Source organism: Phocoena sinus, chromosome 15 (assembly GCF_008692025.1).
Source record: "Phocoena sinus isolate mPhoSin1 chromosome 15, mPhoSin1.pri, whole genome shotgun sequence".
NCBI classification, from domain to species: domain Eukaryota; kingdom Metazoa; phylum Chordata; class Mammalia; order Artiodactyla; family Phocoenidae; genus Phocoena; species Phocoena sinus.
The window spans coordinates 53,382,697-53,408,346 of record NC_045777.1 but is presented as its reverse complement, the minus strand read 5'-3'; the positions used below and the strand labels follow the sequence as shown (position 1 = coordinate 53,408,346).

The window sequence follows — 25,650 nt, the reverse complement described above, 5'->3', positions numbered from 1 at the left end:
TGCGCGTCCGGAGCCTGTGCTCCGCAACAGGAGAGGCCACAACAGTGAAAGGCCCACGGCGGTCCAGTGGTTAGGATTTAGCGCTTTCACTGTGGTGGCCTGGGTTCAATCCTTGGTCGGGAAACTAAGATCCTGCGAGCCACACGTTGTGGCCTTAAAAAAAAAAAAAAAAAAAAGGAAAGGAGGAATATCATTTGGATAAATTAAAAAATGACCAAAGGCTTAAATGTTAACAATAAACTATAACTAAATCCCTTACTAGGCTGATTAAGAAAAAATAAAAAATATTTTAAAAAAAAAGTCACTGCAAACACTGAAATAGTGAACAGTGAACCACTCACTGCTCCAGGGGAAATGCAGGGTAAGGTTCCTGCCAGCCACTGGTCATAACATTTGTTATCAACTAATTAATACATAACCATATTTGAGTGTTTCTGTTTAAAAACAACTTATTTAATATATATTATTGGTTCAGTAACATTGAACTCAAGGCCAAGGGCACTATAACTCACACAGGCACAGTTGATCTAACACAGGTACTTTCTGTGTAAGGCACATCACAGCTTTCTCATGCTCATTGAACGCTGGACAGCGCTTCAACACCATGCTTGGGGGCCATTTTAAACAGCAAAACCAACCAAAGGAACAAAACTGCAAAAAACATGGCATTAAAAATGCCCACTAACACTTGTTAACAGTATGAGAGCTGAAAGGAAAAGGCGGAGTGTTGTCTCATTTAAGCTCTGCTTGGAACCGCCACATCAGGCAACTAAAATCTTTCCACCTGGTCATGTCCACATAATGTCCAGCGCCTACACCCAATAGATATTTGTGGAATAAACGAACAAATGCGCCTGAAAGTAAGAAAGGTGCGCCTAGCTCTGGTGGATACCCGGGGTCTGGCGAGCCGGGAGGGAAACCTAGCAGGGCCTCCCTTGATTGCTCCCTCACCTGACAAAGACCCCACGCCCTGTCACGTGCCTCGCGTGGGCCAAAGGGCTCCCCCTCTCGTGAAGTCACCAGGGATAGTCACGTGCCGCCTCGAGGCCCCGCCCCTGCACTGACCTCATGGCCCCTCCTCTGACCGCATGGTTCCACCCCTCGCTGTGACGCCACGGGCCTCGGCCCTGCTCCAAAGTCTACCCGCCTCCTTCTGACAGACGCGCGACTGCAAGCTGCGGAGGCGACTGTTCGTGCTGCTGCGGCCGCCGCGGCGACGGTGAGTCGCCTCGACCGTTCTAGACGGCTTCCCGCGGAGACTCCTGGGAGCAGGGCTGGGTACTGGCGGCCAGTGCGGGGACGGGTAAGACCTCGTACCGCGCAGCCCCCTCCCTGCCTCCGCCTGCGGCGCCCGCGCGGTGCACGCCGGGCACTGTGGTCCCGCTGGCCCGCGGAGCGCGTTTCGGGCACCCGGACGGACTACATCTCCCAGAGGCGTTTGGGCGGACGGGGGGGTGGTGTGTGCGCAAAGCCCCGCGGGGCTGAGGGTCTTATCCTCCGAGCGCTTGGACCCGGGCTGTCTCGGCGTTCGCTCAGCCTGGGGCTGCCGGCCTCTCGAGGTAAAGGGACCACGGGGGCGGCGCAGCGGGCCGGTCGCCTCCTCCCAGGATGCTGATGCGATCCAGAGCAGCCTTGGGGTTTTGACGTCGTACCGTCGCTGGGTTGGCCAGCCACCCGCGGGGCTGCGGTGACAGCTTAGCCAGGCTTCGGCAGGCGGGGGGCTCGGTGCCCCGAGGGCTGCCGGTCCGCTCGTCGGATCCCGCTATCATGCCTCCCACATCCTCTGCAGGGAAGGTTGGGGAAGTACCATCCCCGGTCTTCCGCAGGGGCTGTTTCCTCAAGGAGGGGGGGTCGGGAGGAGGGTCCCGGCGCCAAAGAAGCTTCTGCTGAGCTCCGTGGTGACCTTGGCAGGCCAGGCGGGCCCTGCGCGGCTCTCCCTCCCCCGCCCGCCCTGGTTTGCCTACATCTGTAAATCTCTGCGCCCGCTCTCGACCGCACACGCCGGTGCCGGGGGTGGAGGCAGTGACTTGGCCTATCTTTGGGCCCCACCTCATACCATCGAGGACTTTGTTGTAGTTGAACTCACGGCGTCATGCGAACCCGGGTTTGGGCACTTGACTTATTTAAGGGTATGCGTGTTTTTGCTTTCCTCTAAATGTTCCCAGGAGGCCTTTCAACAGGTGTCAGGTAAGGAGCAAGAGGCTATAAGTTTCTCCAGTTATGGGCCTAAGATCCTCTGCATCAGAGACATCGGGGCCCTCGTTAAAAGGGCCGATTCCGGGGACCCACCCCCAGAGGTTCAGATGTAGCAGTTATGAGATGTGCCCCAGGAGTTTACTTAATAAGTTCCACAGATAATTCTCGGGCTCATTTGGGGTTGAGAACCTTGGTCTTAGTGTGAGGAGGATGGAAGACCTTGAGCATAGCGTTTATACCAGCTTCATGTGTGTCCTGTGGGCTGCTGGGCAGGGCAGTGCCTAGCAAGTGTGACCTTGCTCCTCCTTGCTTTGTTTCTTCCCTCAGGGCTGATCTAAGAGTCTGGTGGGGAGAGGCACGCCAGCTCTGCCTTGCCCTCTGCCAAACGTTTAATTATGAAAAGTTTCAAACGTACAGGAAAGTTGAAGAAATTCTACAGTGAATGCCACCTAGAAAGTCCAAAATTTTATTGTACTTTATCACAAATCTAACCATCCAGCAGTCCATCTGATTATTTTGTTTTTATGTGTGTCGGAGTAAGTTGCAGATATCGGTCTATTCCCCCCTAAATAGTTAAACCTACATATTATTAATTAGTCTTAGAATTCTTGTTTTTTAACTGACTGCATATTTGAGAGTCATTCTCTCTGTCTCTCATCCCTGAGGAGCTGAGGACTTTGGAGGTTTTTCTATAGGATGGGCCTCTGGAACCAAGAAAGAGCTTTATATGTGCTCTTGCAAAGATTTGAAAACAGCAGGCCATGGTTCTAGAATCACCCTAAGAGCAAAAACATGGACTGTGTGACATAGAATGATACTTCAGGGAACAAAATTGTTTTGAGGGGGAACTGATGGGATGTGTCCCGATGGCCAGGTCGCCCCACATATTGCGTTGGCAGGGACTGATGTAAGTCGTCAGCTTGCAAGCCATTCCTATAAGCTTTCCCGGTTTGAATCTGCTGGTTTGGTGTGTTTTCTAAAGCCCTAAGGGCACAGGGCTTCGTAGCCCAGTGAACAAGTTCTGAGTCCCTTGGGCCCAGGTACTTTATTCCATAGCCACAGATACTAACCCTGACCCTCTTCAGTGGTCTGAAGGGGAGCGAAGAGACAGGTCCTGTGAAAATTCGTCTCCACTTTCAGAAACACTATTCAAAGGGCACGAACGTATTTGTACTCATATAGGACACAGGGAAGTGTGGCAGTTAAAGTCATGGCATCTTATATTGATGTCTCTACCCTTACGAGGAGGAAGGCAGTTGTGCCAGTGAGAAGGCAGCATGCAGTGGGAGCTCGGCCCTTAGTGGGGAGGAGAGAGGAGGAGAGCCAGGCTGGCAGTGGTGGCATGAGGCTTATTGTGCCCCACAAAGGGACTTGGAAGTGGAGTGCACAGAATGGAAATGTGCCAGTTTCTAGGATCCCACAAAGGTCTTCGTTCTCTCTTCTCTGCATAGTCAGGACTCTCCCAGACACATCTCCCCTGGAGGTGGTAGAGGCTGCAATGCAACTTAGTGCTGCAGGGGACAGGGGGCACCTGGCCTGGGACCTGTGGCAGGCAGAGCCTCTCGCCCTGAGAGGGCCCTGCAGACCACGCTAGAGGCCTTTTTGTCGCTTCCAAGCTGTGTGACAAGTCATTTGCCCTTCCAGACCCTCAATTGCTGCATCTGTGGTAGGTGAGGAGCAACACCCAGATGAAGGTCTGTCTCTGCTGTAAGCACTGAGAAGATTAGGGGCCCCTAATATTAGACGGAAGACAGCACGAAACCATGTAGTGCAGGGTAAGGAAGGCCAATGACGTTCTGATTCTTTCCATGAAAGCAGTTGTGATGTGTTTTTGGTAATGTTTGATCATTTTTCTAGAAAACATTTCTCATCACCTTTTTGGTACTCCTGATCTGTGGCTGCTGTGAGCTCCTGCGTGGTCTGTCCACTGGGTGATCCAGACCATCAATTCTTACCACGAGGAGGTGTCCAGTAAAAATTGTGAAGGTGCTGGATACATAATGTGTTCAATAAGTGTTGATTCAGTCTAAACTCAGATCTGTTTCAGTGTCTGTGCTTTTCCTTCAAGGAGAAACAGAGACCAGGAAAGGTGGAAGTAGGTAGGGAATGGCGGAAGGGTCTCCCTGGGTAGGGCTTGAGGAGAATTCTAACCTGTTATTACTTCAGGAAGACGTGAAACGGTTGTCACAGTTCTAATTAACATTAAGAGCAATAGTCTTAAAAGTTGGGGAAACAGCAGGGAATGAAGTTTTGTCTGCAGTGTGTGCCTTTTGTATGTGCTTTGTTCCCACCAGACAGAACTCTCACCTGTGTTTTGTCATTGCATGCAGTGTCAGCTCTGCAGATGCAGCTCAGGCACCTCTGAGTCTCACGGCTGAGGAAGCAGCCAGAATACCAAATGACGTGTCCAGGGTTGCCAAATAATGGCAGAGCAGAGCCCCAAACCCAGCTCTCCTGAGACAGCAGGGTTGAAGGGAAATGGGGGCTCCCCCGGCCCCCTTGTGCAAACTGCTCCCTGGACTCGAGAGTAACTCAAGAAAGGGTTTCTTTTCTTGTCTGGATTTTTGGCACTCTCATCGGGAAGCCAGCACACTGCTTCTCGGCTGAGGCTGTGCTCTGGCCCAGTGGCTGTGGGTTAGGGACAGCATGGGAAGCCTTCCCTCACCGACCTGCTTATTCAACACACCTGTGCCAGGGACTGAGCTGGGTCCCAGGAAAATGAGGGGGAGAGTTCCAGTGTTCTCCAGTGGGGTGACAAGAGTGAGGGACAGAGGATCCCCACCGCAGGGAATTACACGAGAGGCTCCATCTTCTGGAAAGAGGGTTTGGAGGCTGAAGGAAGGGTCGGTGGAAAGGTTCTTTGGTTGGGGCGGGATTTGGTTTGTTTGGGAAAGGGCGAGTTACACTCTTGGGTAGAGAGATCTGGAACACACGGCCAAGTCCAGACTTTTCCCCTTGAACCTTGACCAGTAAACCTTGACCTTGAACCTTGACCAGTAGATGAGTTCTGAGAGCTCTGTGAACCATGGCATTCGCAAGGCTTGCTGACAGGTCAGATTTTAAGGGGCAGAGACAATTCTGGAACATCTCTCAGACGTCCATCTTGGGGACAGGGGTACTGCTAACTGAAGCAGGGCCTGTGGGCTGGGGGACAGAGCTCCTGCCAGGGAGTATCAGCCAGGCTGTGTTATCATCCAACTGGTCAGCTGATATTTGATGTACTGCCTGGGGCTGTGGAGAGACTGGCCCCAAACACCACCCCTGCCCTCTGGGAGCTGCCAGTCTACCTGGGGAGGCTGGGCCTTTGACCACAGTTCTTTCCCCTTTTCTCCTAGTGACTCTTGCTCCAGTTTTGGAACCCCTGCCCACCTCCTTGCAGGGCCTACCTAGGGCCCACCTGGTCCCTGAAGCCTTCCCAGGGCCCCCACCCACAGACCACCCTCTCTCTCACCTGGAGCACCTGTTGTCACGTATTCTCATTTGGGTTTTGCTGAGTATCTTTTGCAAAATTTTTTCAAGTGTGAGCTGGCTTTCCAGCTGGATCTGCAGCTGCCTGAGGGCAGGGACCAGGGAGGTGAGTGACCTCTGTAGAGGGCCTATGAGATGTTGACTGAATGAAAGAGTCAGGAATCAAGTCTTTTCAAACAGGTAGTCACTTGAAAGAAAGAATAAGCAAAAAAACTTGGGTAGTGATGGCTCTGCTGAATAAAATTGGCTAATCCCAGAGCTAGAGGAATTCTGTGTTGCTCACGTGACCACTTCTCAGCTCTGGCACTCGGGGCAGGCCTCGGTTTCTGTCCCCATGGAGGCAAGCTTAGGTGAGCTCAGGTCACCTGTCTACCTGCGTTGCCTGGGGAGTATGGGGGCCACACGGGGGCCCATTTCTCTGTGGTCCCAGTCACACTGGCCAAAAAGAACCTGTGCCCGCCAGAGGTGGGGGCCAAGCACTGTAGGGTTCAGGACTCTCAGGGACCCACGTTAGTGCCCAGGCACAGCACGGGAAGCCCTCCATCTCACTCCTGCCCCAACTCTGCCCAGCTGCCTGCCCAGCCACGGGCGTGTGGACATGCTCCAGGCCTCTGCGCGGAACTGCACTTCCCCAGGGCCTTTCCCCAGCCGTGTACATGGCTCGTGGCTCTCGCCTCACCTCTGTCCTGTTTTGCCTGAAGGTCCCCCACTCAGAGAAGCCCTCGCTTCCCTGCTCCTCCTTCCTCCGTGGTACGCCTCACTGGCTGACATACAATGTATTTTACTAGTTTCTGTGTTTTACAGCCCCTCTCCCACTGGATTATGACATGAAAACTGCTGTTTCCCCCATCTTCAGGGCCTAGATGCGTGCTGGCTGTTTGTGTGTTGAATAAAATCATGTATGTGTCTGCCCTTCAGCTGTCCCATCTCTCTACTGGCTGGTAAAGCCTTGAGGTGTAGGGCCCGTGGTCTGTGTGTGCTCCATCCTCCCTGGGGCGGGGAACACAGATCTGCGTAGAGTTGAATTCCCTAGTGAACGTGCAGTGGTCAGGGCTGCAGTCAGCCAGCAGGGCAGAGGCCTCCGGTCCTGGTGCCCTGTGGAGGCCTTGGGTGGCACCAGGGGAGGCATGCAGGAGCCCTTGTTCTGTTCCAGGAGAAAGGGAGGGACTGGTCAGCTCACTTCACTTGTTTCTCCTTTTGTCCTGGGTACAGTGAAATCCATGTACGCTCACACAATGGCATTCCACTATGTGAAGCACTTTGTTGGGTGTTCAAGATTCTGCTTAAGCAAAATTTTGAGAAACATTTTGGAAAATGTGTGAGATAAGAGATGGGGCTGAGCCAGCTGCAGTGGGAAGGAGCACTGGTTTGAGACTCGACTCTTGTCTGAGCAGCTGGGCCAGGCTCCCTGTCAGGGAGCAGCCGGAGGGCAGGCGCGGCCATCTTGCCCACTGTTAAATGCAGCATGGCGCCCAGGCCTGCCTTCATGGGTGCTTAGTAATGTCTGAAGACCAAACGTATGTCAGCTCAGACCTTGGACTTGGTGATCCCTAGAGACACTTGTGGCCTGAAAGGTGGCCTCTAGATGTACGAAACATAGAGAAATACGCACAGGGCCGAAAATAAGGCAACCCCAGATACAGCGTGAGCTCTCATTTCCTCAAAGAGAAGATCCAAAATAATTCTGTCCCAAATGGCACAAGCCAGCTCTGTGGGTCAGATGTCCATTTAGAGTGATATGAATTTACTTCAACTTCCATATACTGTTTCATGGAGTGTAATTTCACATGCTGATTAGATTTGTTACCCACTCAGGTTTCCCAGGGCACTTTTCCGGCTCTTCCCCTTCCCCTTTGTGGACATCGTGTCCTTGTCCTGGACGCTAGCTCCTCTGGATTGTCAGTGTCAGTCGTGTGAGTGCCCCTTGCTACACGTAGGGGCGTTTCCACTGGAGAGTATCCCTGTACTGTTGTGTGTTCTTGGTTTTTTTTGTCAGTTCTGTACGCAGCTTACCGTGTGCCCCTTCACAGGGTGTTTACGGCACATCTAAGCATTGCAATTGTGAGGTCCTACCCCAGGAATAATTACTGGTCTGCTAGGTGTCTGCTGGCTTTGGGCTTCTTTCTTTTCACTGATTCCATCCAAGTGACCTCTAGAAGCGTGCCACACTGGACTGACTGCAGCTGCTGTTCTTCACCCAGCAGTGCTTAGTGTAAAAGAATTGAGACACTGCCTGCAACAGGAGGGACTTAAATGATGCAGAGGCGCTCCCTCCTTGTGCTCACGGAAAATGAGCAGTACCTACGGGACTCGGAGTTCATGAGGGCAGAAAGGCAAAGCCATTCTCTTGGGAGCATAGAGGTTCCCCCACCCCCAACGGAATGGGGGAACTTGGGCAAGGCTCAGCTGCAGGCTGAGTTCCTCTCCTGGGCCAGCAAGGCCAGCAGGCCTTTGTGTCCAAAATAAGACTCTTACAGCTGAATGGGGACCTTGTAGTGGCCACGTGGCTTGGCTGCACTTAAGGCCCTAGAGCTTTTTCCTGGATCAAGATGGTGTATCTTGATCTCAGATAACCAGTTAAAGTAGAGTCAATCCAAAGACTGTCCATTTGTGTCAGCTCGCGTAGGTGGTGTAGTGGTGAGCATAGCTGCCTTCCATTTTGTGTCAGCTCAACAAAGGCAGAGTTAAGGAGTTTTTCTTTTCAGGGTTCCACTTTGATTGCCTAAGGGATGGTTCTTTAGATTCAGTGCATTTCTAAAATTAGTCAGCCTTCTGGTTACCAAGCCCTGCCTGTCCAGCAGGTGCAGATGACTTGTTTATCCACTCGTGGTTGCAGCTGCATCTGTTTTCGGCCCTTTGCTCCTCATCCTCCTCCTGTCTGTACTTCCTTCTTCTGTGTCAACGGTAAAACATGCAGAATCCAAGCTCCTGAGCTTGGTCCTGCCTGGGAGGTGGCTCAGAGGGCAGGAGGAGACCTGTGTTCCCAGCGCCAGCTCCAGCTAGTGACCTCGGTCAAGCCCTGTGATGCTGTCCGTCTCAGTTCTGTCATGTGTCTATTGGGATTTTCTCACCTGCCTCCTCTGCCAGGTGACTTCCTGCTGGCTCTCCAGGCAGCGTCTCTGAGGCTAGAACTACCTTGGATGGCCTTTATGTCCCAGCTTCACAGGTCTAGACCCTCAATTTTACTGGAGCACTGGGAAGTGACTTGGTATAGAGAACTGACTTGTGTTACCAAATTCCTACAAAACTGAAGCAAAGACCACTCCAACTCATGAGAGGGGAACAGCCCAGTCCTTGGGTTTGCTCCTTGGAGCATTTCTTTCCCTACAGACAGAACTAGATTATGGTCAGAGGCACCTTTTCTGGACTGAGGAGGAATATACAGAAATATAACACACTTACAGTGAGCATTTTGAGGAAGGAACCAACCAAAGGAGCTGCCTACCCTATAAAAACTAGAAACTACACAGAAATAAAAAGTTTCTGTATATGTGTGTCTGTGTGTGTGTGTGTGTGTAAACAAATCATCCAAAATCTCACTATCCAGAAAAAACCACCCTTAACATTTGGTGTGTAATCTACATGTAAATACACACGTCTCTCTGAGACGGGATCGCACTGTACATGCTATGTGGTGCTCTATCAAGTCCATCTTCCTATGTCAGTAAAGGTAGATCCACATCATTTTGAGGGAGTGAATATAGTTACATCGTATATGTTAACCAGATGGGTAACTAGTCCCTTTGGTTGAACATCAAAACGTTGATATATAGAAACATTTTTACATGTGAACCTTTGCTCATGTGTTCATTTATTTCTAGGACAAATGCCTTGAAATGGAATTAATGTGTTAAAAAGAATGTACAGGAGTGAGATTGTCCTCCAGAAAAGTTGCATGAACCCACTCTGCTGTGGCCCAGGTGCCCTTGCCTCTGTCACGGGGAGTCAGAGTGGTTTGCCACGGCTCTGACCAGAATTCAGCATGATGTAAATTGTGCGTTTATGATTGTCATCATCATCACAGTTCCTAGAAGCCTTACTACTTTTTAGCTTAGAACCATTCTTTGAGTCCTGTCTGCCTTTTGATTTTGCTTCTGATTAAGAGCAACCAGTGTATTCTCTTTTCTGTTTTATTGTTTACTTCCTTTTCCCACACTCTGCTTGCGTCTCCATAAATACAGCTATTTGTATTTATGCAAACCATGATTTGTGTTTATTGAACACTATGTGACAGGCTCTGAGCTGCGTGCTCTTCATCCATGACCTCATTTACGCCTCATCACAACTCGGTGGGTCAAGGACGGCTGCTGCCATTTCACAGATGAGAAAACTGAGACTCTGGAACATTAGGTGGCCAAATGGGTGGGACCTAGTGCCTGGGTGCCAGCAGGTGAGGAGTCTGCCCTTCCTGCTTGGCCTGTGACATCAGGACTCAAGCCTCCCCGGGGAAGGGCGTAGGCTGTGGTATTTGGGGCCATTGGCTTAGGCTGATGTATCAGCTCTGTTGAGCCATGATACTCATCAGGGAGAAGAGTGTAGGGCTGGGTGGGAGGAGAGCAGCCAGATGGGAGAACCAGATCTACTTTCTGGTCCTTTCCATGTCTTTAGCTTGTTTTGAAGTGTTTAGAATTCCCAAGTAATCAGATACACCCAGGTTCGAGAGTTAAAATAAATGGTTTGCAGCCACCAGTGATGCTATCTGAGGGAGGGATTGTCTCTCTTGTCCTGCCTGCATCTTTAAGGACAATGGAAAAGGGGCTGAGTTCAGGATTTCCAGTCCGCCAGGGCTGAACTTGGCCTCCTAGGGGCCTGCTCGGCAAGGCATTGTGAGCTAGAAGAAGCCAAGGCATGGGGAAGTCCTAATGGGAGCTTTTCAATGATGGACCATTTGTTTACATACCTTCAGGCCCAAGGAGCACTATTTATTTTTAATGGTACTTGTTTTCCTTTCTTGTTAATAACTAACTGGAAATTTACCAATCACAAGTAGATTCTGGCTACCTTGGATTTGAGAATTACTGGAAAACTAGCTTCTCTGTTTCTCTTTGATATTGAGGTCTGGCTGCATTTACTAGGAAACTCACAGTAACCCCAGGGAAAACAAGTTAGTTTGTTTCTCTCTCACTACAAGATAGGTGAGAGAAGTGGTCCATTCAGTGCTGGAATGGTGGTATCTCCATGGTCATCCAGGGCCTGGGCACCTTCAGTTGTCCTTAGCATGGCTTCCATTCCCAAGGTCACCTCATGGTCAAGCATGGCTGCTAGGGCTGTGACATCCATCTTCCTGGCAGCAGGCAGGAGGAGGGCCTGAGGACATGGGCTCCATCTCCCTGCCGAGGTGGCTCCCTTTTAGCACCTTCCAACAAGAACATATGTCACTCTACTGTGACTCATTTGCCAGAACTTAGCCACATGGTCACATGACTGTAAGAAGGGCTGAGAACATCTTAGCAAAGATACTGCTGCCCTGAATAAAAATGGAGTTCTGTGGTCCAGGTGGGGAAACCGAGGCATGGAGAGATTATATAGGGTTATACAATCCATCGGTGGCGCTCTTCAAATTTTACTGCCGGTCTAGAAAGGAAGTCAGTATCTTTGTTCCTGAAGGCTGAGTTGAGGGGGTGGTGCATGGGGTGGGGGGTGGCTGCTCAGAGGAGAAGGGCTGGGGTGCTGCTGTGGGCTGCGTGGCCTGAGGTCCTTATCCTGCCTACCGGCCCAGGTCCTCTGTGGGGATCTGAGGTCTGTGCGCTGCAGGGCAGCCCCTGCACCTCGTACCTCTGAAACAGTCCTGAGGCTCGATGGCTCCAGGCTGCTGTCTGGCCACCCACACCGGGCGCAGCCTCCTTCCTGAGGCCTTGTGACTCACTGTCCTGACACTGTCCTGTCCTCTCCTTTGCCTGCTAGTCTCATTGACCCCACCTCCTCCCCCCAGCTTACTTGGAGAGTTGCTCCCTGACCCCTGGAACGGGTCTGATCTTTCCGTACTTTCTTGTACACCACTGGTTTCACTGTGTACTTAGGTTTGGTGTTTCTGGTGTGTATTTGACTCCTGTCTCCCCCACTCAGTTGTGAGCTTCTGGAAGGCAGGGACCGAGCCGCTCACTCCCTGACACTTCCCAGCCTGTGCCCAGCGCAAAGTAGCGCAAACACAATGATCAGCACCAACAGACAGTTGGTTATTCCCAGAGGAAGTGCCGTCCCCCTCCAAGGGCCTCTGTTAAGTGGCCACCAAACAGACTGTCCTTAAGCCCACCCCTGGGAACTTGGGAGAACAGGACGGTACGTGGCGTCGCCCAGGGAGTCAGTGGCCATCCCTGGTGAATAAGCCCCCAGCCACAGGGACGCCTCACGCTGCCTGGTCCTTCATGGTCCACGCAGCCTCTACAGTGGGCAGGCGGGGTGTGGACGATGTGGGCCAGGCCCCCTTGCTCAGCAGGGGCTGAGTGTGCTCCCCTTCCCCCATCCTCTGGGTGGGCCCTAGGGGACCCCCCCAGGGCACTTGGCTTTCACCCCGGGCCTCCACCCCTTCTGGAGCAGTGGGCGCCTCCTTGGTTCAGCAGATGCAAGGCTGTGGGCAAGGCGGAAAGCTGCCTTTCAGTTTCCCCAGCAAAGCCCAAAGCCCCCTCTGGCCAGACGCCTGGAACCTGCCTCCTGGGGACAGAGGAGCCCCTCTGAGGCCAGCTGGCATCCTGGTGCAATGGCTGCCGGAGGGTGGGGGGCGACTTCCTCTGGCGGGAGGCAGTGGGCAGGCCAGCCTGGCTGTGGGAAACTCGGCCCTGCAGCTGCTGCCACTAGGGTCTCGGGTGGATGCCAGGGTCTGGGCAGAGTGCCCTTCCCGGGGCATTGTAGCCCATGGAGCTCCAGGGCAGTCGCCTGGAAGGAGCGATGGCCCTTTAGAATGATTGCTGGTACCTCTTCCTTTCCAGAACTTGTCTTAGGGGCTCACAGAGCAGTTGGCCGCCACTTGGCCATGCTGCAGTGACCTCTTCTGGGCTGAGCCGCTCAGGCTGGGCTTGATTACGAGTACCCCGGGATCCTGGGGGAATGCACACCAGGATCCCCGCTCCTGTGGGAGCAGAAGCTGCCATAGCAGAGGCATCAGTGCCTGTTTTGTTTTCCTTCCCGTTGGAAGTTGTTCACAATAATTGACCACAATAGCAGGTGCCATTTATTCAGTGTTCTTGTGTGCTCGGTCTCAAGCTACTGCTCTGGGTGTTTTGCTTATTATGCTGTTTATTATAAAACTAGCTCCAACCCTGAGAGGTAGGCATGATTATCCCCATTTACAAACAAGAAACTGAGGCTCAGTGAGGTCACACAGCTGGAAAGTGGTGGAGCTGAGTCTGAACTAGTCTGATGCCTCCTTAAAGCCTTGCACGTTACAGCAAGCATGTTCCTCGGGTGGGGCCTCAGTGTGATAAACAGCTCAGAGACTCACCGGCGCAGTCCACTCTCGGTCCTGGGACTCTTGGTCCCTCTGGCCCTGACCATGCTCTGCCTGCAGGTACCCTCTTACCGGCTTGGGGGTTCCTCTAGCCCGGCAGCTCTCAAAAGGTGATGTGCAGTCTCCTGGAGGCTTCCTGAGACCTTCCAGGGGCTGAAGGTCAGAACTATGTTTATAAGGACACCAAGACGTTATTGGTTATATTGCCTTTTTCATTGTGTTGGCATTAGCATTGGCGGTGCAACAGTAGCAGAACTTAGCTCTGCTCCAGGTGTGGCACCCAGCTGTGCTAGTCATTGTTGTGGTTGTGTTCATGCCAGTTTCATTTAAGAAAAAGCAGTAAAAATTACTGAGTTTATTATCTGGACCCTTGAGTACACATTTTTTTAATGTTTTGTGTTGTGATGAAAGGACGCACATGAAGCATGCTGGAGACCTCAAGGGGAAGCATGTGTGCAGCTGTTTGAGCTGTGAGCTGAACTAGCGTTTTCATGGAGCTCCATATTTATTTAAAACAACAACTGACACACAGACTATGGTTATTCAGACTTAGGGATTTAGCAGACATTTTCTTGAAAATGAACAAAGTGCGCCTGCTAATTCAAGGAAAACAACTGACCTTTTATTTTTGTATAAGTTGCCAATGATAAATTTGTTACTGTTTCTAATGATAAGATTTGAGCTTTCAAGTGAAAATGTCAGAATTTTGGAAAACTTGTATCTGCCACCGTGAGGTTGACAGCTTCCCAGTAGTTAAAGACTTTTCTGAGGGGGTTGGTGGTGATAGTAACAATGTGATTTTTTGGAGGGAGGCATATCTTATAATGAGATGTGTTAACATTGCTAGATCTACATAATCAGGGCTCATAATCGTGGACCATTATTTTCCAAATGACCTATGCATGCTGTTATAAAACGGGGCATGTGTAAAAGATCCATTCCAAATACAAGGTAGCCCAATGATTTTCAATATAATAGGAAAAGTTTGTTGTTAAAGATTCAGATTCCATATTGCAACTAACCTTTAAGAAGCTACTACCACCTGTCAGGTTTGGGTGTAGTGTTGAAGAATATCCACAATTAGCTGAGAAGACTATTCAGATACCTTTCCCTTTTCCAGCTACTTACTGTGGGAGGCTGGATTTTCTCATACTTTAACCAAAACATCACAACAGATTGGATGGAGAAGAAGATATGAGCATCCAGCTGCCTTCTCTTAAGCCAGACTTTTTTATTTTATTGAAGTATAGTTGATTTACAATGTTGTGTTAATTTCTGCTATACAACAGTTTCAGTTATACATATATATTAATTATATTAATTCTTTTTCATATTCTTTTCTATTATGGTTTATGACAGGATATTGAATATAGTTCCCCATGCCATACAGCAGGACCTTGTTGTTGATCCATCCTTTATATAATAGTTTGCATCTGCTAATCCCAAACTCTCAGTCCTTCCCTCCCCACCCCGGCCCCCACCCTGCTTGGCAACCACAAGTGTTCTCTATGTCTATGAGTCTGTGTTTCATAGGTAAGTTCATTTGTGTCATATTTTAGGTTCCACATATAATTGATATCATATAGTGTTTGTCTTTCTATTTGACTTAGTATGATAATCTCTAGGTCCTTCCATGTTGCTGCAAATGGCATTATTTCATTTTTTTAAAAAATTTAATTTATTTTTGGCTGCATTGGGACTTCGTTGCTGTGCACAGGCTTTCTCTAGTTGTGGCGAGTGGGGACTACTCTTCATTGCGGTGCACGGGCTTCTCATTGTGGTGGCTTCTCTTCTTGCAGAGCACAAGCTCTAGGTGTGCAGGCTTTAGTAGTGTGGCACGTGGGCTCAGTAGTTGTGGCTTGCAGGCTCTAGAGCACAGGCTCAATAGTTGTGGCAAGCGGGCTTAGTTGCTCCGTGGCATGTGCGATCTTCCCGGACCAGGGCTCGAACCTGTGTACCCTGCATTGGCAGGCAGGTTCTTAACCACTGCGCCACCAGGGAAGTTCCTCATTCTTTTTTATGGCTGAGTAATATTCCATTGTGTATATGTACCACATCTTCTTTATCCATTCATCTGCTGATGGACATTTAGGTTGTTTCCATGTCTTGGCTGTTGTGAATAGTGCTATGAACATAGGCGTGCATGTATTGTTTTGAATTATAGTTTTGTCCAGATATATACCCACGAATGGAATTGCTGGATCATATGGCAGTTCTATTTTTTGTTTTTTGAGGAACCTCCATATTATTTTCCATAGTGGCTGCACCAATTTACATTCCCACCAGCAGTGTAGGAGGGCTCCCTTTTCTCCACATCCTCTCTAGCATTTGTTATTTATAGACTTTTTAACGATAAGCCAGACTTTAAAGGGTTTGCAAAAATGTAAAACAATGTCCATCTTCTTATTAAATTTGTTTTGGAAAGTAGTTATTTTAAAATTTTATTTATGTTAACATGTAATAAGTTAATCTTTTTAATGAATAAATACTTTTAACAATTCCTTATTTTTTATTTCTAGTAAGGTAAGTATTGATATATATAACTCACATAATCTTTTTGGAGTCCTCAATAATTGAGTGTAAAGGGGTTCTGAGACCAAAAAGTTTGAGAACCGCTGCTCTAGCAGACCCTGGGGGAAAACTGATGTCAGAAAGTCCTCCTTCTGGGTGCGTCCTCTCCCTTCATCTCTGTCTTGTCCCCCACATCTGTCCTCAATCCTCCAGGAACCTGCACTCATGTACAGATGCGTCTCAGCTCCACACTGCCCTCCCAGTCCTCCTCCAGAAGGCAGTGTGGGTGTGTTTCCTCAGCAGATACTGTCTGGGGTGGGGGGACCGGGGACAGGGTTGGCACCCCCATGGTGGTGTGCAGGACAGCTTAGACTGACTGCAGAATGGAGTTTGCAGCAGCGGCTGAGCCAGTGAGGGGTGTATCCTGCTGGCCTGGGCCCAGGCCCTCCCAGCTCCCCCGGGGAGCCACCTGGGCCACCTCAGGCTGCTGCCAGTTGGTCAGGCTCTGGCCCTGGATCAACAGCAGCGCTCTCCACAGGGCACAGTGAGTAGCTGGGAGCAGAGCAGAACGCCAGAGCCGTTTCCCAGGGCCGGGAGGTCTTGTGCTTTTAACTCCACTAGGGGACATGGGGAGACCTGGCTTTGCAGAAAGTGCCCAGCCCTGTGTCCTACCCCAGAGGCCCAGTGCCTGCTGCTCTGGGGAAGGTGAGATGAGATTGCAGCAGGGAGTGGGTCCAAAGACAGACAGACGTGGAGACAGGCTTCATCTCACTTTAGGGTGACCGGAATAATTCCCTCCTACATAAGAGCACAGGGGGTGCTAGACTGTGTTGGTTGTGGGGGCAGAGGCCAGATGTGGCTTTTAAGTGGCCCCATTCCATCCCCTGGTGGAACAGGGTGCAGGCCCTCCCTCTCCTCTTTCCCATGTAGGGGATGATGGTCCCAGAGCTTCTGAACACCCCCTTGTCCCTTGGTCCGTCCTTGGCTCCTGAGGAAGCTGTGGGCTCATGGCGTGGATCAGAGTCCCAACAGCGCCTTCTCAGCTTGCCAGCCACGCGCCCCACGCTGCCTCCCTGCCCTGTGGCCAAAGTCAAGACATTCCTTTCAGGCTAGGCCTCAACCTGAAAATGCAGTGGAGGGGACACTGATCTCCTTTGTCAGTTCCATCTTCGGGGCCCCGTGACAGGTGCCCTAGGAATGCAGCCTCTGCCGTGCACACATTTCCAGCTCCTGCTTAGTTCCAGCCCAGACTTCAGCTTTTCGAAAGTGCTCTGTCTCCCAAGGCCGGTGGCTTCTAAAGTAGGAGCCGTCAGGGCTGGGGCAGCAGCACTTTGCTTTCATCCAGGGTGAAGTGGAAATTCCCCAGCATCCCCAAAACTGCCAGAAATCAGGTAAGCAGGAATTTAAGGCTCCTTAAATAGGAAATCCATGAAGCCTGTGGCAGAGTAGAGTCAGCTCCCAGGTCTTGGGCACCCTGCTCTGCACCTTACACCCACGTGCTGCTGGGGTCAGCGCCTTGGCTGACCAGCTGCTAAGCGGTCAGCTGGATCTCTAGCTCTCTTCTCAGAGAATCTGTATTTTATCAGTACTATGACTGGGTAATACCTCTGCATCCACCAAGTCCAGAGGGCATAAAGGGGTGTGCTGTGTAACGTCCTCTGGGCCCCCTGGGAGCTCCTGTTTGGTTTATGATAGACTCGTGACGGCTTTCAGACAACTCTGTTTCTTCACAGTCTGTAGCTACAATATCTAAACAGGAGGCTGAGAGGCCTGTCTCGGGGTTCAGGGGCTGCACGTTGGCTTCATCAAGCTCCCAGGATCATGGGCCTCCCTCTCCTCTGTTGGGAACTTGCTGCCCTTCCTGAGCCTCTTTTAACGGATGCTCCAGCACCTGCCCAACAGTGAAGTTGCCGGGGCTGTGATATCAGATTCCACGCTTGCACTTGTAGCTTAACTTGAGCAGTGTGCATTTTTATTGGAAAACTGTTCTTTTGGACATGTGCCTTTTTTTTTTTTAAGATTATTGCATTCTTGAGGTTTTTGATTACACCTTGGACAATGCAGTTTTGTGGGAACACACACATTTGATTTTATATTGGGAAGCACTAGGGGAACTGGAGTTTGAATTCCTGAAATCTTCATGAGCCATTTTTCAGAAACCTCTCTTGCGTATTGGAGGGGCCTGCCCCCCAGTCTCTGCCACAGTTCAGGAAGGCAGCTGCATCGTGGGTGTAGGTGTGGAGGGGAGGAGAGGAGACAGGAGCAGCTGGGCCGTGGTGTAGTCCGGGCCTGGAGTGTAATGAGTGTCCTGCAGCAGTGCCTGCTCTAGGTTCTGCTGGACACCAGGGGAGGCCTCTGCCCTGTGTGCAGGGCTTATGCCATCATTATGATGGTGGGATTCCAGAGTGAATTCTTGCGCTCTAGATGATGGAATTAGATCCAGAGATTTTGGTGACAAGGCAGGCCACGCCTGCATCCTCTGAAGTGTGTGTGTGTGCCTGCTCCCCAGACATGGAGGGGCTAGTTCCTCCCTCTTAAACCCAAAGGTGCTCAAGCGCCTTGCCAAGCACAGTGCAGCTCTTCCCGGCCTGCTTAGCGACCCAGGACCCGCCAGTTTCCTGGTAAGCCACCCCCACAGGCATCCCTGATGGGTGGAGCATGGCAGTTTGCAGCAGGTGCCAGCCCAGGTTCTAACAGACTCAGCATATTAGAGTTTTCTGCAGACTCGAGTCAAGCTCCTTAAGGAAAGCTGCCTTTTTCTCCCATCAGGGTGGCTGTGGCCACTGGCAGTGGCCTGGGCAAGGGACCTCAGGCCCAGCATGCACAGCCAGTGCCCCTGGACAGGGACCTTCTGTGACGTCCTCTAGAGGCTCTGCTGTTTACTGTTCTTGACCCTGTGCTATGAGGAGTCACCTGCAGGTGGAGGTGGAATAGTCACACCAGGGTCCTACGCTTGGCTCAGCCTCTAATAAGCCATGGGACCTCAGACAGGTCCTGTCTTTCCTTGGCCTCCATGTCTTCAAAGGATAATTATAAGCAGCAACTCACAAGAGCTGGCATATAATTGATAAGCATTTGGGAAGATGTCCTCCCTCTTAGTGATCAAAGAAGTAAACATAACCAAGTGTCATCTTAACATTACAAATCATAATAACAGTAGTATTCAGAGTTTGCACTGTAAATCAGCATCATCCTTCACAGAAGGCATAAAATGTCCATACCCTTTGACCTAATAATCTCACTTCTGACAGGTTTAGCCCAAGGAAATAATCCAAGAAAGGGAAAGAGCATTAGCCAAAGGTGTTCCAGTCTTTTATGAAATAAGGAGCATTCTAAATGCTTTAATAGGGATTGGTCATGTAAACAGTGATGGGCCCATTTTTGGAAATATTAAAATCTATGGTCATGGAGTCTTGCAAGATGGAGTAAATATATGTGACACAATGTTAAAAGGATTTAAAACTTTGTCACAATGGCAACTATATAAAAATACAGGTGCCTATACATACAGACTGGCAGGGACATGCTGAGACTGGCTGCATTAGGGTGATAATGTTGGGCAATTTTGTTTTCTTTCAGTTTAATAGGTTTTATTGACATACAATAATCCACATACCATACGATTTCCCCATTTAAAGTGTGCAATTCGGGGACTTCCCCGCTGGTCCAGTGGTTAAGACTCTGTGCTTCCAATGCAGGGGGCACAGGTTTAATCCCTGGTCAGGGAGCTAAGATTCCGCATGCCGCAGGGCGTGGCAAAAAATTAAAATATTTTAAATAATTGTGTGCAATTAAGTGGTTTTTAGTATATTCACAGAATTGTGCAACCATCATTACAGTTTTACAATATTTTCATCATCCCTAAAGGAACTCCGTAATTGCTGTTCTATGGCCAGCCCCCCAAACCCCTGGAAACCACGAATCTGCTTTCTGCCCCTATGGATTTACCTGTTCCAGACATTTTATATACGGAATCATATAATATGTGGTCCTTTATGTCTGGCTTCTTTCACTGAGCATAATGTTTTCAAGGGTCATCCAGGTTGTAGCTGTGTCAGTACTTCATCTCTTTTCATGGCTGAATTAATATTCTACTGTATGGAAATATATATATGTTTATATCCAGTTTGTTTATCCATTTATCAGTTGATGGACACTTGAGTTGTTTACACTTTTTAGCTGTTATGAATAATTCTGCTATGAACATTCTTGTACTAGTTTTTGTATGGACATGAGTTTTCAATTCTTTTGGGTATATACCTAGGAGCAGAATTGCTGGGTCATGTGGTAACTCTATTTTAACCTTTTGAAGAACTGCCAGACTGTTTTCCAGAGCGGCTACACCAGCAATGTGGGGGGTTCCAGTTTCTCTACATGATACTTGTTATTGTTCTTTTCATTTTAGCCATCCAGGTGGGTAGGAAATGGTACCTTGTAGTTTGGATTTGCATTTTCCTTTTGGCTAACCATGTTCAGGTTCTTTTCATGTGCTTATTGGGCATTTGTTTATCTTTGGAGAAATGTATGTTCAGATCCTTTTGCCCATTTAAAAAAATTGGGTTATCTTTTTTGTTAATGAATTAGAAGAGTTCTTTATATATTCTAAATGGTACAGGTCCCTGAAAAGATACATTATTTGTAAAAATTTTCCTCCACTGTGTGGGTTGTCTTCCCACTTTCTTGATGGTATCCTTAGAAGCACAAGTTTTAAATTTTGATGAAATCAGTTGTATCTTTTTTCACTTTTGTTGCTTGGACTCAGTTCCTCTGGCCCTGCCACTAATGTGTTAAATTTAATATTTAAACCTACTGACTCCAGGCTCCCTCTCCCCTGGCAGGATTGTTTGGGGCCCTCCATCCCCACATGGTTCTGAACTTAACACTGATGGGCTCTAGGAGGGAGCTATACTAGGAGACTTGCTTTCACTGTATATATTTTTTATACTGTTTAGTTTTTTTTTCTAGTTCATATTATATCAGTTTTAAAATGCTTTAAAATGCTACTAATTTTTAGCCTTTTATGCTGCTGAATAGAGTGAAGGAAGTGTCTTACTAAAGGACACAGAATGCAGACTCAGGGGCGGGAGGATGGCCTGCTTCCCCTGCTTCTCCCCCAGTACCCGGCAGCAGGTGCTCAGTGGACCTTGTGAAGGAAATGACCAACACTACCTCCTTCCTTCTCGCCCCATCCACTCCCTGACCAAAACAGCGCTGCTGCTGTGGGGAGAAGCCCTTGGTTCTGATTCCTTCCCACAGGGCATGTAGACATGAGGGGGCTGCTGTGGGCCTGGTGGGGAGTGGACAGAGGACTGGCCGTGGCCCTGAAGAGACAGCAGCTGTGGGGAAGGGAAGCGGGGGCTGAGGAGTGGGCAGGGACACAGGATGGCGCTGAGCTGGGCAGCGGGGGAGACACCAGACATACAGTGCCGAGGGAGTGTGGCTGCGTGGGGCCAGGTGCCCAGGGCAGCCGCTGCTGAGGGCGCTACCTGTTCTCCCCCTGAAACAGCTCCCCAGAACCCTGTGTGTCTGCCCAGGCCGGCAGTAGAAGGAGCCTCACCTGCCTATCTCCTCTGAGTACCTGGGATTGGAGGTATAAAAACTCTCCCAGACCCCCTCCCACAAGCAGGCCACAGTGCCCTGGCGTGGAGGCCAGCCTGGTGCTCCCTAAGTTGGAGGGGAGGAGAGGACCAGTGACCAGACTGCCCTGTGAGAAGCCCTAGATTAGGTTCCCAAGCTGCTGGGTTCTGTCCCCTTTCCAGGGCCACCTGACTGTCTGGCTTTCACAAAGGTGACCCCTGAAGCTGGTAGTTTCTGGAGGTTGGAGGATGGTGGCTCTGGGCTGGGTTACCTAAGCAATGGTGGGGCGTCTCCAGGGCCTACAGGGAGCCCAGTCTGCTCTCTCTCGAAGGAATTGGTCCCAGCCCATCACAAGTGTGGAGATTTATGGGGAGGGGAGTGAAAGGTGACCTGAGCCCCGGAGCAGGGGACACCTGCAGGAGCCACAGGAGGCCCTTTGTGCTTGGGCTCAGCAGGGGCGGCTCTGAGGATGACCACACACCTTGCGCTGCAGCCCCTCATCACAGACCAGTGCCTGACTGGCGGTGGGGGGCTGAGGGGGGCGGGCTGGGAGCATACTTTGCATCTCAGTTTGTCCTCCAGGGTCCAGGAGAAGCAGCAAAGATGTCGAACGAGCCGCCCCCTCCTTACCCTGGGGGCCCCACAGCCCCCCTTCTGGAGGAGAAAAGTGGAGCTCCACCCACCCCAGGTAGGGTTCAGCGCTTGATTGCTGTCTCCTGCCCTTTCCAGCTGCTAGGAGCTGGTGCCTGGAGCAGCCCTCCGCTGATGGCTGGAGCCGTCTGAGCTTCCTCTCCCTGTCTCTCTGTGTCACTCTCTGTCCAGGCCGCACCTCCCCAGCTGTGATGCAGCCCCCACCGGGCATGTCACTGCCCCCTGCAGACATTGGCCCCCCACCCTATGAGCCGCCGGGTCACCCAATGCCCCAGCCTAGCTTCATCCCCCCACATGTGAATGCAGACAGCACCTACATGCCTCCAGGTAAGCTGGAAAGGAATCCGCTTAGCCCAGCACTCAGCATGTCACCTGGGTTGCCAGCCAGCCTTTGCTGCGGGCGGGTAGTCTGTCTGTGTGGGTGTTTAAGGGTGGGGGGCTGATCGTGGGTCTGGACGGTGGACATGGGAAGGTGCCCTAAAACATGGTACAGGTTCTGTGGGCCAGAGGTGTTCCGGGCCCTGCAAGGGGAGGGCTGGCTCCTGGAGGTGCTGCCAGGAACCTGAGTCCATGGTGGAGGCCTGGGATCCTGCTCACCCAGCAGCTCTTCAGAGAGACTACACAGGCTGGAGAATCAGGCCCTGGTCAGGTGGGCTGGCCCCTGGCACCACAGTGCAAGACCTGATGCTGGTGGGGAGGAGATGCTGATGAGAGACAAGGCTTTCCCTCCTGTGGTCAAGGTCCTTGAGCACAGCTCAGTCCCCTGTGTGTCAGAGGCAAGGGAGCCAATGCATCAAGCTAAGATTGAGGAGAGGTTAGACCTTGTTCCCAGCTCTCTGCCCTATCTGGCTGGACCAAGTAGCTTCTCTGTCTTGGTCCCCATGGGACAGGGAGCAGGAAAGGTTGGGAGAATGTCGATGGTTACTTTGGCCCAGGGCCTGGTCCCCAAGGCTTCATCCTATGTCCTTGGGTGCTGGGGGCCTCAGGGCTTTGTGCTCACCTCTCACATGGGGCAGGTGGCAAGGCAGTGATCTGTTTTTGCTCCATCTTCCGTGTCATTCCAGGTTTCTACCCTCCTCCAGGCCCCCATCCACCCATGGGCTACTACCCACCAGGGCCCTACCCACCAGGGCCTTACCCTGGCCCTGGGGGCCATACGGCCACGGTCCTGGTCCCTTCAGGGGCTGCCACCACAGTGACAGTGCTGCAGGGAGAGATCTTTGAGGGTGCGCCCGTGCAGACGGTGTGTCCCCACTGCCAGCAGGCCATCACCACCAAGATCTCCTACGAGATTGGCCTGATGAACTTCGTGCTGGGCTTCTTCTGCTGCTTCATGGGGTAGGTGGTATAGCGCTTGCTGGGTGGGGAGGCTGAGCGCACCCACCACCACGCTGGAGTAGGCCCCGGTCCTCGGCGCCTTTTCTTCAGGCCTCCCTGTCTCTCCCCATCTCCGATTCAGGTGTGACCTGGGCTGCTGCTTGATCCCCTGCCTCATCAACGACTTCAAGGATGTGACGCACACGTGCCCCAGCTGCAAAGCCTACATCTACACGTACAAGCGCCTCTGCTAACGGAGCCGGGACTGGACTCCCCACTGTCAGTCTGGCCCCCTGTGCTTTGCTCCCCGCGCTCAGTGGCTCGCTTCCCTGCTCCCACTTGGGGGTGGAAGCTGTTCCACCAGTCCGTCCCCTGGAAGTCTTGTCCTCTTCACCTTGCCCTTCCCTGAGCATCTGACTCTTTTGGCAAAAATTCTGTTGGATTTTAGGCCAAGGGTCAGCAAGTGGCAGGGGGATGGCACTGAGCTTGTGTGCTGCTGGTTTGCTTGGTGTTTGTGATCAGAAAGATAAGCAGGGAATGATCTCTCTCACATGGTCTCCCTGCTGGGGTCTCTTCTTGCATTTCTGAACCAGGTACAGGTTCGGTCCTGGGTCTTCCTGGGACCAAAAGCAGCCAGAGCAGTGGCTGGTTCCCTAGACCTGGGGCCTGCACTGGGGCCTAGCCTGTAGCCACAGTAGTCATTTCTGATCTGCTGGGCTGAGAGTGGGGGATGGACCCAGGCAGGCCTGAGTTTGTTTTTGAAGTGCTAGAGGCAGGTATGATGGTCAGAAGGAATGACTCTGGCCCTCAGAACTCAGGAACTCTTAACAGTGCCCAGAAGCCACCTGGGATAATGTGGACACTGGCACACCTGCAGGCCATGGGGTAAGAGATTGGGCCCTAGCTTGCCAAGAAGGGACTCTCCTCTGGCCCCTGCCCAGCTCCCTTTCCAGCCACACCTCTGTGAACCCTGGTCTTTGCTAGGGCCAGAAGGAATGCCCAGGAGCCTAGCCCATCTGTGTATATCATGTCCTTGCTGCATGTGGGCACAACCCCTGTGGGGTGTGTCGCAGCTGGGACTAGAGGTGACAGAGAGGAGGGGCCTCCTTGCAGGCACACTCAGATCTGCAGTGCACATTCTCCACGGATCCTCTTCCCAGTAAGTGCTGCGCCCTTTGCCCTGGCTGGCTTGCTGTCACCTGTCACTGTGCTCGCTCCAACAGCGGGCACTGCAGCAGGAGCAGCTGCAGCACTGGACGGGGGACAGGCTGGGGATGAGAAAAGAGCAGCCACAAGTGGCACAAGTGCCCTGGTGGACACCAGCCCTGCCCTGGGCCTGAGCCCACACTGTCTATTTCCTGAATGGTTTGTCTGTGAACTTGCTCACGTGGACCACTGTATCCTGCTGCCGCCCCTCTCCTGGTCTCGCACTGCCACTGCATGGCCTCCTGTCACTGTGAATCGTGGCTGGTCTCAGTTTATAGTTTCTCATTAAATTGGCCCTTTCACTCCCCTGCCCGAGGCCTCTGCTCTCTTGCCTGGCTTCCTTTTGCGAGGGAAAGACGGTGGGGGGTTGAGTCCTCAGGGTGTCGGTGCTTATGCCAAACCGACTATCCAGGAACAACACTGCTATCTCAGTCCCTAATTAAACCCGCCAGAGCCCAGTGTGGATGAGCCCTAGGATTCCAGCTGTGACTGCATCAGGAAGTTGGCTTCATGGTACTGATAACATGTAACCCGCCTCCACACCATGCATCCACCCACAGGGTCTGCAAGCTGGAGACCCCCAGCTAGAGCTCAGGGTCATCCCACCCTGCAGGGAGGTACCCTCACTCCCTTAAGCAAGACAGAGCCACTGGGGTTGAGGCTACTGGGGGTGGGCAGGCAGCTGGGCCCGCAGGTTCTGGCCAGCTCTGCCCCTGCCCCTCATCTGACTTGTGAAGGCAAGTGGGCTCAGTCAGTTATTGAAAAAAGTGTCCCCACCGTTGAACCCTTTTCTGAGTAAAACTTTCACAGATCCTCAATATATAAAACCGGTAATAAATTCCTATTAAAATAAATACTTCATTTCTATTCCTCTTTTATCTTAGTTATTTAAAAAAAACTCAGGGCTTCCCTGGTGGCGCAGTGGTTGAGAGTCCGCCTGCCGGTGCAGGGGACGCGGGTTCGTGCCCCGGTCTGGGAAGATCCCACATGCACAGAGCGGCTGGGCCCGTGGGCTGTGGCCGCTGAGCCTGGGCGTCTGGAGCCTGTGCTCCGCAACGGGAGAGGCCACAACAGTGAGAGGCCTGCATACCGCAAAAAAAAAAAAAAAAAAAAACTCAAAAAGTAGGAAAACTCCAGAGCACTCTGAGAATTAGAAAACCACGGGACCGCATGGACTTTAAGGGTCTTTGTGAGATGGTCACAGTGACTCTGCCCTGGAGAGGTGTGCTGCTGGAACGGGACCAGCAGTATTGGGAGCACATGAGGGGCTGCCAGGGGCC

The 25,650-nt window shown here is 51.4% G+C and overlaps 2 protein-coding genes across 5 annotated transcripts in view; one reads left to right on the top strand and one right to left on the bottom strand.

Annotated features, from left to right (window-relative positions):
* C15H16orf96 (chromosome 15 C16orf96 homolog) overlaps nt 1-1,185 on the bottom strand; it is a 59,107-nt gene extending 57,922 nt beyond the window's left edge. The window contains 1 exon segment of the mRNA XM_032606113.1: nt 1,066-1,185. The gene's annotated coding sequence lies outside the window, so the exon portion shown is untranslated.
* On the top strand, nt 1,095-25,224 carry CDIP1 (cell death inducing p53 target 1). Of its 4 annotated transcripts, none has more exons than XM_032604652.1 (5): nt 1,095-1,219; nt 21,779-21,884; nt 22,019-22,174; nt 22,912-23,185; nt 23,307-25,224. In XM_032604652.1, exons 2-5 carry the CDS (start codon nt 21,800-21,802, stop codon nt 23,416-23,418), a joined length of 627 nt encoding a protein of 208 aa, XP_032460543.1. In that variant the 5' UTR covers nt 1,095-1,219; nt 21,779-21,799; the 3' UTR covers nt 23,419-25,224. The 4 variants fall into 4 exon arrangements, with proteins under 4 accessions (XP_032460543.1, XP_032460541.1, XP_032460542.1 ...); XM_032604650.1 differs by having other exon boundaries at nt 1,112-1,303; XM_032604651.1 differs by lacking the exon at nt 1,095-1,219 and adding an exon at nt 1,431-1,559.
* The last annotated feature ends 426 nt before the right edge of the window (nt 25,225-25,650 follow it).